The 14,906-nt window shown below is 28.9% G+C and overlaps 1 protein-coding gene across 1 annotated transcript; it reads left to right on the forward strand.

The window, feature by feature from the left end:
- Positions 1-6,498: 6,498 nt before the first annotated feature.
- On the forward strand, positions 6,499-11,249 carry LOC101513517 (fasciclin-like arabinogalactan protein 15). Its single transcript, XM_027335779.2, has 4 exons — positions 6,499-7,422; positions 7,651-8,176; positions 9,950-10,066; positions 10,829-11,249. Exons 1-3 carry the CDS (start codon positions 6,643-6,645, stop codon positions 10,021-10,023), a joined length of 1,380 nt encoding a protein of 459 aa, XP_027191580.1. The 5' UTR covers positions 6,499-6,642; the 3' UTR covers positions 10,024-10,066; positions 10,829-11,249.
- Positions 11,250-14,906: the final 3,657 nt, after the last annotated feature.

Below are 14,906 nucleotides of genomic sequence, written 5' to 3' on the forward strand. Positions count from 1 at the left end.
GTCATTAAATTCAAGAACTAAAATTATCAAACTATATCAAATAACTCTTAAAACTAACTAATGCTTAAATATAAATATGATAATCAAAGACTAAACAATAAAAAAAATGTATATAATGAAGAATTATCACTCTACTAGAGGTTGGGTCGATAATGATACATACACTCCATTTGGTGATTCTTCGAGGCGGCGCTACATGGAATTTAGGTTGTGATCTTTTGTTTGCCAAAATTGATTATCTTTCAGATATTTTGAGATGTTTGTGTTATTTATCTTTGTGTATGATGTTTATGATTAAATTGTTGTGCTTTAATCGATTAAATACTAAATAAAATTTTGTCTGCAATAAAAATGAATAAGTTAATTGCAATAAATTTGAAATTAAAGTAATTCAATTTTCAATTGTAAAAAGAAATTACATAATGATAGTTTTAATACTTAAATATTTATTAAAATATTTAACAAAATTTTATAAATGATATAATACTAGTATGGTACCCCCAAAAATTAACAAACGGACTCATGTTCATATAAAAAAATTATTACAATAAAAAATATATTTTATTATATTCTCAAAGTGTAGTGAACTAATATTTGAGTATCGACTAAAAAGAATATTTATAGTGTTCAACTTGTCTCAGATATAATTACTTTTAAAGAAAAAAATTTATGAAAAATAAAAAAACATTATTACATGCAAATTTTAAAAAAAACATTAGCATTCATAAAATATAATAAAAAGGCATCACACATTGTTTATTACCAAATGAAAATCAAATCATACCATTATATCATTTTGTTTTATTAGTTTTTAAAAATCTCCACAAACATCTTCACATCTATCAAAGTTATTGAAGATTTTCTTTATTCAAGGAAATTACATTTTTATACACATCAAATAGGAACTCAATTACAAATGTCATCTATTATTATTTTATTATCAATTACAATTATAAAAATTTACCATATATAATTGTCAATTGGAATTTCTTTTGATTATTTTTAGAAAAGGGACATGTCATTTATACCAATTTTCTTCTTCTTCCGAATATAGATAAAAAGCTAGGATTTAATACCTTAGAGAATGAGTAATTCATGAGTAAAAAAAAAGAATGAAAAACTTGGTAAATCAAAATGTGAGTCAGAATATAATTAATATATGGTTATCTATAAATAAAAAAAGTATAATCACCGATACTTTTACTTATTGCATGCGATGAGCCATCACGATGACAACATCACCTAATTTATTTATTCTTATGTGAAATTTCTTCATCTATTCGAAGTTCTCTATATTGAGCTTTTTTATTTTGTTTATCAACCATTTACTCCCAAATTATTTTATAGCATTGAAGGCTGTTATTTTATCCTAATCATCATGTTTTAGTTTGGTTCGGTTGTGATTTATCAAGGGAGTCAAAAGCCACGGCATTTGTAAAAATAATTTAAATTTAAATGTATTTTTTATCAATGAAAATAAGGCTAAAATTCGGTTGTAAATAAAAATTTAAAAATTAGATAACTATATTTTTGAATTTAAAATTGACAGACAAAAAAATTATGAATTAACACAATTAGAAATCCAAAAATATATATATACGTAAAAAAAAAAAAACTGAAAGCCACTACCACTAATTGTTACTTTATTTTATTTACCAGTAGTCCTAACAACACTCTTTTTAACATATATATATTTTTTTAATTTATGTAGATTCCACCATTTTATATACATACATTTTGATATAAAGATTATCTAAATACAATCATAATGTAAAAAAGTTTGTTTTCTTTAGATAATTTAATAAAATTAAAAAAAAAAGTATCAATAAAATTTTACAAGGTACATAAAGTTTTAAAAAAAATATTCAAATAAAATTTAAAATTTAATAAAACAAGGTACGAGAATGAACATTTTACAAGGACATATAGATGAGGAAATTGCATTAAACAAATCATTTTGCACAAAAATTTCTTTTATTATTTTTCTATAGATAAATAAGTTTTAACACCTATTAATCTTCACGTTTATAATTAAAATTAATAAATTCTTATTATAATATTTATTTTTTACAAGAAAATATATCTACTTTGATCATTTTTTCGGATGTATCTCACAAGTCACTTATACCATCATATCCAACAAAGTTTAGTTAACTTAATACTTTTTTGGTCTGTATTAACTTAATAATTTATTTTTTTTTACAAATATTGATATCATACTCAAAATAAATATTGCTTCAAAGTTTAGTTATATATTTTTAATTGATTCAAATATAGTTATTTAAAATTTAGAGTGAAATGATATACCATTTTACTTGCACATTATATTTATTTTAAATTTAGAGTGAAATATAACACAAATTAAAACAATAATATCATAAATAAAATTGCACATCACAATCCAGTTAATTAATAATATATAATTTTATGAGTGAAAACTAACTTGTGCTTGTCACATGTTACTTACACTATAGTACAAATTAAAAAAGAAGGAAATATTTAAAAGTTCGATAATATGAGTTACAACATCAAAGGAGTTTCATAAGAAGGTCTAAGGCTTCAATTGCTACATCTAATCAATTTCTTCTCTCTCAAATAAATTACTATCCCCTAATATTATTAGTTTTTAAAGAGTATAGTAGAGAAATACACACATTAAATATAGAGAAATATAGACATTTTATGTTCGAAATGACACTCTAATATATCTCTAAAATTATTTTTTAAGTTGTATTGAAGGGACAACCACTAATATTTTTCTATGTAAAAAAAAAAGAATGGGAGATAAATGTGTATAAGACTTGGTCAACGAAAAAAAGGACTTAACACTTTCCCTCGATGCCTCTCTCCTGTACCTAACTGCTGAAGGATACACTAAACCAAACTCATTTAATATTATGACCAACATCATTGTTAATTATATAATAATGGATTCTTCTACCATCTACCAAATACTTGATTATAGAATTACGTTCCCAATCACTTCCACTTGTCCTTTTTTGTGCCAAAAACTATAGCCATTTCATTTTATGTGACTTTGTTAGTGTAAGGTAATTGTGCCATAGCTATTTTTGAAACTTCTTCACGCCATATGCCTACTATTCTATCATAGTTATGTCTTTACTTCCAAATGGTGATTGATGTAATTAAGTGCTAATGAGGTTTAAGTTTACAAACCTTAATCAATCTATGCCCTTACAAATTCAAAATTGTACAACATTACATTACATTGTTATTACTTGAGAGAAACTTAACCCATAGGCACATACCATGTGTGAAAGTCTTAAAGGACAATTAAATGTTAGATCGTTATTTCATAGTAACATAAATTAAAGTAAATGTAAACATTTTGAAACTTGTAAAAATGTGATAATTCTTTTAATTTTAATTGTGAAATTTTGTTTGAAGAATTAGAAGTCTACCTCTATTCAATTGAATTAACATCAAACTATATACTATTGAGTTACTTGATGACATTTAGTTGTTTTTTTCTCAATGTATGCCCATCTTATTAAATAATATTAATTATTCATTCAACTTTTACATTATAGGATTTTTTTTTAATTAAGATTATTAAAATCAAGTCTTGTTTCAATTCTTATCCATTTTTTTTACAAATAAAAATGATTTTTTGAAAATCTTGATCACAATTGAATTATTAATAATTAAAGTAAAAAAATTAAATAATGAATTTTTTGTATTTGTCCAGGACACTTAAATCCCAAGAATCGGCACTCGTACATTGTGTTCATGCCTAAATAAAAGTCTTTCTAAAAAATTGCCCTTTAATATGAAGTTTTCTTAAATTATTCCGAAAAAATTCTCGCTTTCATTTTCTAAGTTAACTCACGTATATTTTTATAATTTTTAAATGATTTTTTACACTGATAATAAAAAAATTATAAATATCTTATTTACAAAAAAACTTAGTATTTTTATACAAAAGATTAATTAAATATAAAATTTTAAGCGTTTATAAGTATTTAAAAATTTATTAATATTTTCTTTAAAAATTCTAAATTTATTAGTAATTCTTATAAATTTCTAAACAAATCTGTAAAAAATAAATAAAAAAATTAAAATGAATTGACTTAAAAATAAAAATAAAAAATAAAATTTTTAAAGACTAAAAAATAAATAAATTTTATATAAAGACTAAAAACAAAATATTAAATTTTAGAAACTAAAAATTTATCTAACTCAATTTTTTAATAAATTTCAATATTTCAAGGGATTGTTTTATGGTATAATATAGTAGAGCAATATCTAGGATAAAAACAAAACAAAAACCCTTGAACAAATTAAAGAAAAAATTAATAAATGAAGGATTTATTTCCACATCAATCAAATATTATTTCCAAGTTTAATTTCTACCATCACATTCATGAGAAGATAAAAGTTAAGATAAAGCAAGAAATATCCTTAGACATATTAACAGCCCTTCCGGTGGGGGACAAGTCATATTTCACACATTGAACACTCGTATTTGCTAGCTAGCTAATGGAAAAAAGAAAACAAACTAAAGTATAGATCCCTTAATTATTTCTATTTACAATCTTCTCCACTTACTTTCCTTCTAAATCTATTCTTCCAAATAATATTAATTATCCAATCTCTTCATTGCACTTTGTCTTCATTCTTCTTTTTAATTAACAATTAATAAGTAACTAACTTTTTATGTACCAACCAAGTTGTTTCGTTTTTGCAACCCAGTATGTAAAGCTTTTTTTTTCTTTCTAGAATGTTTTGTATTGGTAATTCCAAATGTTGTTTTCGAGTGTTGGTTTAGTTTCTTGGTACATACTGTGTACAATACAGTTCATAGAAACAGCTTAGCTAATGCTACGTTAATTTGAACTCTAATTACTTGTCGTATAAGTTATATGCAGTAATAAATTTTAGTCATTAATCTTACATTAAACCATTAAGTTATACAAATAATAAATTAATTTTGAAGACCTCTTGCCAATTGATTATGGGTTTTATTATTAATTTTAACGAATTTAAGTTTGTATTGTCATTTTTAATAAAAAATAATAATTGTCAATTTAATTTAAATAATTAAGATTTATAAAACATTGTGTGTATTTTTTATCTTAAAATAATCATAATTAATTTATATAATTATAAAATTTTAGATATATTTTAAAAATTAAATTTAATCGTATCAATATTTATTAATTTAGCTAAAACTTAAACACAACCATCACATAAATTCAATCAATTTATGCGTATAAACGGGTGGAAGCAAATTGGGCAACACAACCGATCGATGATCCATAGGTCACCAAGAAAAGATGTCTGATTTATATATTAATTAACTAACATAATAATCATGCAACATGCATAGAATATTTATTCAACGCCTTTTACCACTAAACTCGTCCTCTGCGTGCGGAATCGTTGTTGTTAAAGAGTAACTTCATTTCCAATTCAATCTTTTTTTTTTACTCTATAGTCTCCATACTAAGGGTATCTATCTATTAAAATATTTTTCAACCTCTTTTTAAAAAAGTTCAATTATTTCTTAAATAACTTTTTACATCCATTTAAAATATTAATATTTTTCCATGTCATCAAATATATACATGATAATAAATTAAAGGCTTAATTGTAATATTGGTCTCCAATTTTAGCTGATTTGCAAAAGTAGTCCCCCCATTTTGTTTGTCCCCAGTTTTGGTCTCTCAAACAAAATTTTGGTCCAAAACTTGATGAAATTTCATTTTTTTTTGTATTTATTTAAGTCACAACATGCCTCAAAATCTCATTTGCAACAATTGTACTTGGAATCTATGATTATAAATGGTGTAGTACGACTTTAAAAAATGAAATTTCATTAAATTTTTGACCAAAATTCTGTTTGGGGACCGGAACTGGAGAGAAACAAAATTGGGGGACTACTTTCGCGATTCAGTTAAAATAGGAGGACCAAAACTGCAATTAAGTCTAAATTAAAATAATAATGCTGATTAATTGTAATGTTTTTTATAATTAAAATCAAAGGAGCACTATGTTACAAAAAAATAATTTTTAGGTGGAGGATTTGGGTCCTATAAGTAAAAAAGAAAAGGGTTTTATGCAACCCAGAAAAGGTGAAGGAAAATGTACAGAAAGAGACAAGGAAAATAAATAAAGAAATATAAGAGGGAGAATGACAAAAATTATGCGAAGACCTTATTATAATTAGGTTGGTTGATAATAATAGCCAAACTGGTTCATTTAACCTTTCATTAACTCATCACGAGGTGTGAGAAGCAGAAAAGAGCAAGAGCCAGGTAGCAGTTAGAAGGTACTGGACCCCATCCAGTTCAAAGTCACACACCGCACTCTTCCCCTTCAATCAAAACCTGCCACGTGTCTTAATAGTTCCACAAAGCAACCGACACACCTTAGTTTACCCATAACCTCAAGGTAAAAACAGTAACAACCATTAACATCTAAACTCATCTTAATCAAAAATTAACAACACAACAAAACACATTTATCACTTAACCCCTCTCCAATCTCACCAACAAAAACAAACCTTGCATTTAACTACCATCGCTCTCTCTTTTCTTTTCTTCACAGTACACAACATAAACCATAGCGTACAACGTTTCTCATCACTTTTTTGTTTTTGTTGTTGTCTGTAGAAAAAAAATGGCTATGGATTGCGGCATCTATGGCGTCGTCAAGCTCCGCACGTTGTTCATAAGTTTCCTTCTGTTTCTCGCATTTTCTTCATCTTCTTTGTCTTCGACGGTTCAGATTAACTCAAACTCAATCTTGGTGGCTTTACTTGATTCACATTACACAGAACTAGCTGAACTTGTTGAAAAAGCGATGCTGTTACAAACTTTAGAAGACACTGTTGGAAAAAACAACATCACCATTTTCGCACCAAAAAACGAAGCTCTTGAACGAGATCTCGACCCGAACTTCAAAACGTTTCTACTCGAACCGCGTAACCTTAAGTCTCTTCAGACTCTACTCATGTCACACATCATTCCAATCCGAATCACTGGATCCAATTCGGTAACCGGGTCGACCCGACACAAAACGTTGTCGCTTCAGCATAATCTCATTCTAAACGGAACCGGTCAACAATGGACAGTTGACGGCGCTAAGATTCTTCACACCGACGCCGTTACACGACCTGACGGCGTTATCCACGGGATCGAACGCCTTCTCATTCCACGCTCCGTTCAAGATGACTTTAATCGTCGCCGGAGTCTCATCTCCATTGCTGCTATTAAACCTGAGGGAGCGCCGGAGGTTGATCCCAGAACTCACCGGTTAAAAAAACCGGCGCCGCCGCAGGAGGCAGGCTCACCGCCGGTTCTACCAATTTATGACGCACTTGCTCCGGGACCTTCACTAGCACCAGCGCCTGCACCAGGACCTGGTGGACCCCACCACCACTTCAACGGCGAGGCTCAGGTAAATTTAGATAAGGAAACTTTATCTTTAATTACAATTAAGTAAAGTGTAACTAATAATCATTTTACAATTAAAGAAATATATCTGTTAATGTTTCGGAGTCTAAGCGATGAAAAGTGAATTTGTTATAAAAAAATTGCAGTTACATTCTGTTGAATAATTCGTTGAGAACCGACAGTATTTAATATTTGCAAAATTGAGAGATATTATTTTGTTTAATGGGGTCAGGTGAAGGATTTCATCCAAACACTAATCCACTACGGAGGTTACAACGAGATGGCGGATATTCTGGTTAACCTAACATCATTAGCAACGGAAATGAGTCGGTTAGTTTCAGAGGGTTACGTTTTAACCGTTCTAGCACCAAATGATGAAGCTATGGCTAAATTAACCACAGACCAGTTAAGTGAACCGGGTTCACCAGAACAAATCATGTACTATCATTTAATCCCTGAGTATCAAACCGAAGAGAGTATGTATAATGCTGTTAGAAGATTCGGGAAGGTTCGTTATGATACTCTTCGATTGCCTCATAAGGTTGAAGCTCAAGAAGCTGATGGCTCGGTTAAATTCGGCCACGCTGACGGCTCGGCTTATTTGTTTGACCCTGATATTTATACTGATGGAAGGATTTCTGTGCAAGGGATTGATGGGGTTTTGTTTCCACATCAAGAAGGTGAGGTTCTTCCTGATAACACTTTGACCCGTACCCGGATGGGTCAACCCGCTAAGGTTCTTGCTAAGCAAAGAAGAGGTGCGTTCATTTCTTTTCTTTTCTTTTTTTTTGTTTGGGTGTTTTTTAAGTCAAGAAAATAGGAAATATGCTAAAAGGTGATGATGATGGGTTTAAGTTTGGTTGGATCAGTAGAATTTTTTTTGCGTTTACTTTAAGTGTGTGTGGAGGGGTTGAATTGTTCTTCTGCTTTGCGATATGATTCTTGTAGCGTTGTGATTGGAGCTTTTGGAGTTACAAATAATTGTGACAGAAGAGTTGGAATTATTTAAGGAAAATACTAACAACTAACCGGAAAGATATAGGTTAAGGAACCAAATATAAAAAGTGTTTTGATTTATTTATATATTCAATTTCACAAAACTTTAAAAATCGTTCTATTATATTCAATACAAATTTTTTAATTTTTTAACATGTGTTTAGGACCCTTTATTATCTAATGTAACCTTTTTAGGGAAGAAAAAAATTGATAAAGAAAAGTGGGTAGACTATTGTGTGTTTGATTTTGTAATGACAAATTTATATTGATTAAAAGATGGTCGAATATAAAATAATTTTTGTTTGGATATATTTATATAAAAAATGGGTTGAGGATTAAGTTTGAGGCTATAAAACAAATTTGGAGAAAAAATACTCTAAAATAAAGTTTAAATTTCCGTTTCAAGTTAGAATATATTCTAAAGGCAAAAATAATTCTACTCGAGAGCATTCTAAATATTTCCAAATCAAAATTTTCATCCTGAATCACTTTTGTGAGATAAAAATGATTCCAATGATGCACTAAGTAAGGGTTTTATTTTAGTTGATCTGTGAATATGTGATCTAAGTTATGCAATTGTAATATGGAGAATTTGGGTTGTTGAGGTCCAAGTATTTTTTGTTATCTTGTTTTCTTCTGATTTGCGTATGTTAGGTTAGATTGTTAGACATATAAAGAATTGATGTAACAAATAGAATACTTAAGGTTTAAGAAACTAGTCTAAACCTTAAAAATAAAGGTCTTTACTTTTTTCTAAATAAGTCAAATATACAATGTGGTTTTCCTTCATATGTCACCAAAATAGATTTAGATGATCATTGTTGGCAAGACAACTGCTTAAGCTTTAAGTATTTTGAACTAAATCTGAAATTAAAAATTACTAAACAAGTTTAGTGTCACAACACTGTAATAATTTCTCTTTTTAGTTTTCTACATAGTGGCAGCAGCACCATATTTGAAAGTTTCACGTTTCTTATTTTCCACATTTAGGCATATATTAAATATAAAGAAAACCAACTAGACTGGTAAGTGGTAGGTTCAATCCAAAAGTCGATGGATTGTTGGTTTTCTATTTTTCATTTTTAAACTGTTCTGCTATTATTCCAAAGATGAATTTGATGTCAGTTAAAGATTCGTATGGATGAATTGTTGTAACTTATCCTTTAATTATTTGCTTTTTATCTTAAAAGATATATAATATGACTATTTTGTGTTAATTTAAAATTTAACCTGGTACAATTTCATAATATTTTATATTAATACATTGCTTAATATATATATTTTTATATTAAACAAATATATTTAATTGTTATTGATTTGATTTGGTTAAAAGTTCAAATAATGACTCGCCTTCACTTGATTAAATAATCAACCTGTATTCAAAACATTCTGCATAAAATTTTCTGTATCTCAATTTATGGGACCTTTAACATCTCTTGTAGCATGTTATGACATAAAGATTTTATAACATGTAACCATTAAATATGGATTACTACATAATTTCTCTTTAAGCTAAAGTTTGAATGGAATGACAGGAAAATTGCTGGAAACAGCATGCTGGATGCTTGGAACCTTTGGACAGCATTCTAGATTCACCTCTTGTCAATAAAATGCCTCATCTGGATGCTAGCAATAACACTCAAAAACAAAAAGTGAGATTATTGCTTCATTTCTTGTGATTCCTTATAACTAGCTAATTTTAATGTTCACTTATTAACTTAGGCTGATTATTAAATCATGGAAATTTTAATCTGTATCTCTTGATGTTCTCATTGTCATGTTGATGTTACCGATAATAAAAGACTCATATTTCAAGCTATATTTTAAAGCTAATTTGGTGAAATCATAATATGAGTCTTCTGATCTTCATCCAATAGCCGAAATCCCTTGTCTGCATGTTTTCCATGGTTGCAGGGAGTCTGTAAGTATGTAAGCGTGAGTAAGAATCCCACATTAGATGGAAAAGTGGAAAAGTGGAAAATTGGACTTTGAGCTCCATATAAGTGACATGACCTGTATACCAAATATCTTAACGTATTAGGTAAAGATGTAGCAACTCACTTGTGTGGTTGTTCTTAGTCTATTGTGATGACCTCAGACCTTGTCATGACCCAACAGAGTCCTTGGACCTGGTAGTCATGGTCAGCAGCTTCTCCCTCTCCTTCCCCCATGTGATTTCAAATCTTAAACACCAAATAATAAATAATTAAATCCATGGAAACCATTATTTCTTTTATTGTCCCCCGTCCTTTTTGTCTTTTGAAGCTTCTTCTTTTTAGTCTCCCATGATTCTCCTTTTGGTTAGGGTTGACATATTTTTGCATACTTGCAATTAAGTTAACCATTTAATTAGTTTACTTAATTTCTTTCAACATTATTTATTGACATACTAATAGATCATGCCTTGATTACAGATGCACAGGAAATTCCAAAGATGTAAAAAGTCAACGGAATATGAAGGCCAAATTTACTTGAATGGTTAATAGCAGCTGTTATATTATATGGGTTTGGTTTTGCCATCTTTTTTTTTTTTTTTTTTATCTTCTTTTTTCTCCCTCTTGATTTTCTCCTTGTGGATTTGGGTCCTTGATGAGAACACAAGTTCCTATATAGTGCATATATTAATATATATGTAATTAGGTTTCAATTAGTATGCTGCTATTATTATTATTCAATAGAAGGTTGTGTTGGTGGGTGAAAAGGTTTTGTGTAATAATAAGAAGGGCTAGAATACATGCCCAATTCAGTAAGTAATAATTTACTCATGAAATGGAAGATGGAAATATGGTAATAAAATGATTCTTTATTGTAATATATATATGACCTTTTATGGCATCCACTTCATGTATCTCTCTTTCTCCTTATGTCTATATTTTGTTATGTCTATATTTTGTCATTTTCAGGAAATTTGCCAGCGTTTGGATTCACATTGATCTTTATTGAAGCTACAAAATAAAACTAATGTTTCAAAATCGAAGTGAACCTATGTGAACTGTGAAGTGACATGGTAAATGGTTTGGTTTGGTTCGAGCAGATTAAAGTAGTTTAACTGTTACAGATCTTGATGGTTTGGTGTTAGATTCGATTTGTGAAATATTGATTAAAACTTCAAGATACGCTCTCATTGAAGGCCCTTTCAAAGTGGTTTCAAATATGGACATATGTGTGTTAATGCATTTTTAGTTCATAGTCGCGTTTTTACTTTTGGAAGCAGTGTTGGTGGTTAAATATCCTTTGTTTTGCATATATACGCAACTAATATTATATTTACACAATAACCGAAGTAATTTAATACTTATTTTGCATATATACGCAGCTAATATTAAATTTACACAATAAAAAAGTTATTACTTATCTGGAAGGACAACTAGTGATATCTTAAAGATGATCTCTTGTTACCTCTATAATTGATTTAATAAAGGAATAAAAAGATTCAAATTAATTTTGGTTTGAAAAATGTTATTTTTTGTAGGTGGTGATTTTTCTATTTTGTTTTGTCCATATGTGGAGTTTTAGATGTTCAATTGAAGTGATCTTTAATTCATAGAAAAGTTTAGAATTTATCTATAATTTATTTTTTAGACTCAAGATCAAATTAGCTTCTATAATGGTAAAAAATGAGCTGGAACTTGACCACGAAATTTGTGATGTTTTTATTGTTTTATGGAGTCAAAAATGACATTGTAGCAATTCCTCTTGGTTTATCAATTATTATAGTCTTCTTTTAACCTCTCTTTTTTCAAATCCACCTTTTGTTTATTTATTTTAATTTTTTATATTTTTATGTATCTATATTTTAAGTTTGTGATCAACAACTAAGTATTGTTACGAAATGGCTACAAAAACTAGACACCAAAGCTTTGTCACATTGAGTTGTCTTAAGTATCTCAATCAATCCTTAAGATATGGGTAAGTGGAACTTGCAACTTGTGCATGAAAACTTTTTTCCCTTTCAAAGGTTGCAAATCTGGCAACTCTGCCTATCTCTTTTTTTGTCAGATGGATATATTGGTTTAGAGTCGTAACGGAAAGGTATTTTCTCGGTTAGAAATGTCTACCACTGCATCAAACAATGAGAATTGAGAAGAATGTGAGTCTTCTCAAACCATTGCAAAATATATCTTCCTCTTGTTGGTCAAAATTTTAGAATCTCAACTAAGGTCGTCAAACTCTAGATCCTATCTAAGATATTTGAGATATAAAAAAAACATAGATCCTAGGATAGTAAAATGGATCTTAAGATCTCATAAAATTGACAAAATCATACCTTAAAATTAAGAAAAATAACGTTAACATAAAAATTTTCATTGATTTAATAAAAAGTCACAAGCTGAAACACAAAAGGCTATTACCATTGTCTCAAATAAAAAAAACAAAACATATCACCATCATCTAACAACATCTAAAACTTTAATTTAACAATTCATCCAATGCGTTGTGATCAAAACCAATATCTTCTATACAATCTTCATATCCTTCTCCATCAAATTCATCATGAAGGTTGTGAATCTCCAAATCATCTTGAGAGACAGCATCTTCAAATCCATTACCTTCTTCATTTTGATTGCCAAATTTTAAATCCTCATTTTCTATTGTGAAATCTAAAATGTCATTCTCAGTTGAACTTTCATTATTATCTACAATCCATTCATCATCATATTCAATATCATCAAGGTTATGTTCTACAACATATCTAGTTTGCTTCTTCTTAGCTAATTTTAAATTTGTCATCACAAACACAATATTATTCATTGTCTTTTGTTTCAAACGGTTTTTCCTATTTGTGTGGACCTAATATATACAAACTTCATTAGTATATAGACAATTGTGGATAATTTTCAAAGTAAAATTTTACAGTAATTTTTATCATCTCAAAAGCGCTCCAATTTTGTTCACATTCAAATGAACTACAAGTAGAGCTGTCAATTTGACAAGCCCCCTAATTATTTGCCCCAGCCCACATGTTGGAGGGGCCAAAAAATTTTATAATTTAAAAGGCCCCCCAAAAGTAAGCCCCAACCCCCTAAAATTTTGGGGGCTTAATAATTTTTTTCGATTTTTTTACTGATAAAAAAAATTTGAACTTTTTTTCGAAATCATTTTTGTTCGAGAAAAAAAAATCGATTTTTTTCGAGAATTTTTTATTTATTTTTCTCACAAAATTTTTGAGAAAAAATATATTTTTTAATTTTTTCGAAAAAAATTACTTTCAAAAATTTTTCAAGAAAAAATCTCAATATTATCAAAATATTAGGGGACTATAAACCCCCTCTCTTAAGCCCCATGAAATAATTGGCCAAGATTTAAAAAAAATTATTTTTATAGGGGGCCTAATATTAAATGTTTAATAGGAAAAAAAATAAGGGGGCCTAGCAGTTGAGGGCTTTTTTGACAGCTCTAACTACAAGTTAAGCTTAACACACTAATTGCAATAGATTGAAGTTCTGAATGCTCATCCCCATATTATTCCCACCATTGTGATGAAGTTTTGGTTTTAAGTGCAGCCTTTGCTATCAGACTACCAAAAAACTTTGCTTGTGTCTTGAAATCTTCTAGTTGAGCATCAATCTAACAAATTTCTTCAACATTTTCCACCATCTTTTATAAGTAGTCATATAACCCACGTTTGACTTCATAATCAGCTTTAAATCCAACGTTGTAATGTAGTTGAGGGATAAGGTAGTAGACTGCTGCATGCAAAGGTCGATTGAGTTGTTTATCCCACCTTTCGTCAATGATATTCCATAGAGGTTTGAAACTAAATAATGGAAAAACAACTAAATCACTTAGGCTTGAAATAGAATGCAGAATTTACTGAAATATTGTGCATTGCAAAACAGAAACATTAAGCAGAATTTGAAGACAAAATTTGCAGAAACATTATTTGTAGAAATAGTAATACCTTCTTTGAACACCATTGAAGGCAGCTTGGATTCTCTCTTTAGCTTGGTTCATTGCCTCATAAACAAACTTCATTGTTGGTTTATCATCTGAAGCCACTAAACGAAACACTTTGATTAGTGGATAAGCACCTTTTAATCGAATAACAATCTTTTTCCAAAACTCTTTATCCATAATGACTTCTTCAACATATTGCCCTTCATCAGTTTTTACAAATTTGTTTGATGTCCATTCATTAGATGTGAACATTTTTATCAATGATCCTTTGTTCTCCATGATACAACCCAAAGTTAGATAAAGGTTGCAAATCGAGTACCAGTTGGTCTCACCAAATCTTTTCCATTGGTGAAATGTTGTAATAAAGAAATTAGAAAAGCCTTTGAATATATATATATATATATTGGGTAATTTTCATACCCTTTGAAATTGTTTTATGATGAACTGTTATATTTTTCTCAAAATCATCTAACATGAGATCAATATAGTGTGTTGCACATGGTGTCCAGTAGAGCCTCTTCCTTTTTAACATTAATATTGCACCAGCAGCTTTGTAATTTGATGCATTTCGATCACAATTTGCACGACATTTTC

This window comes from Cicer arietinum, chromosome 6 (assembly GCF_000331145.2).
Source record: "Cicer arietinum cultivar CDC Frontier isolate Library 1 chromosome 6, Cicar.CDCFrontier_v2.0, whole genome shotgun sequence".
Classification (NCBI taxonomy): domain Eukaryota; kingdom Viridiplantae; phylum Streptophyta; class Magnoliopsida; order Fabales; family Fabaceae; genus Cicer; species Cicer arietinum.

What these genes read in the sequence shown, in the direction of transcription:
- LOC101513517 (XM_027335779.2), top strand. Translation starts at nt 6,643, where the DNA reads ATGGCTATGGATTGCGGCATCTATGGCGTCGTCAAGCTCCGCACGTTG. An exon ending in ACTTCAACGGCGAGGCTCAG is followed by an intron (nt 7,423 to 7,650) that starts GTAAATTTAGAT and finishes TAATGGGGTCAG; the next exon opens with GTGAAGGATTTCATCCAAAC. An exon ending in TCTTGCTAAGCAAAGAAGAG is followed by an intron (nt 8,177 to 9,949) that starts GTGCGTTCATTT and finishes ATGGAATGACAG; the next exon opens with GAAAATTGCTGGAAACAGCA.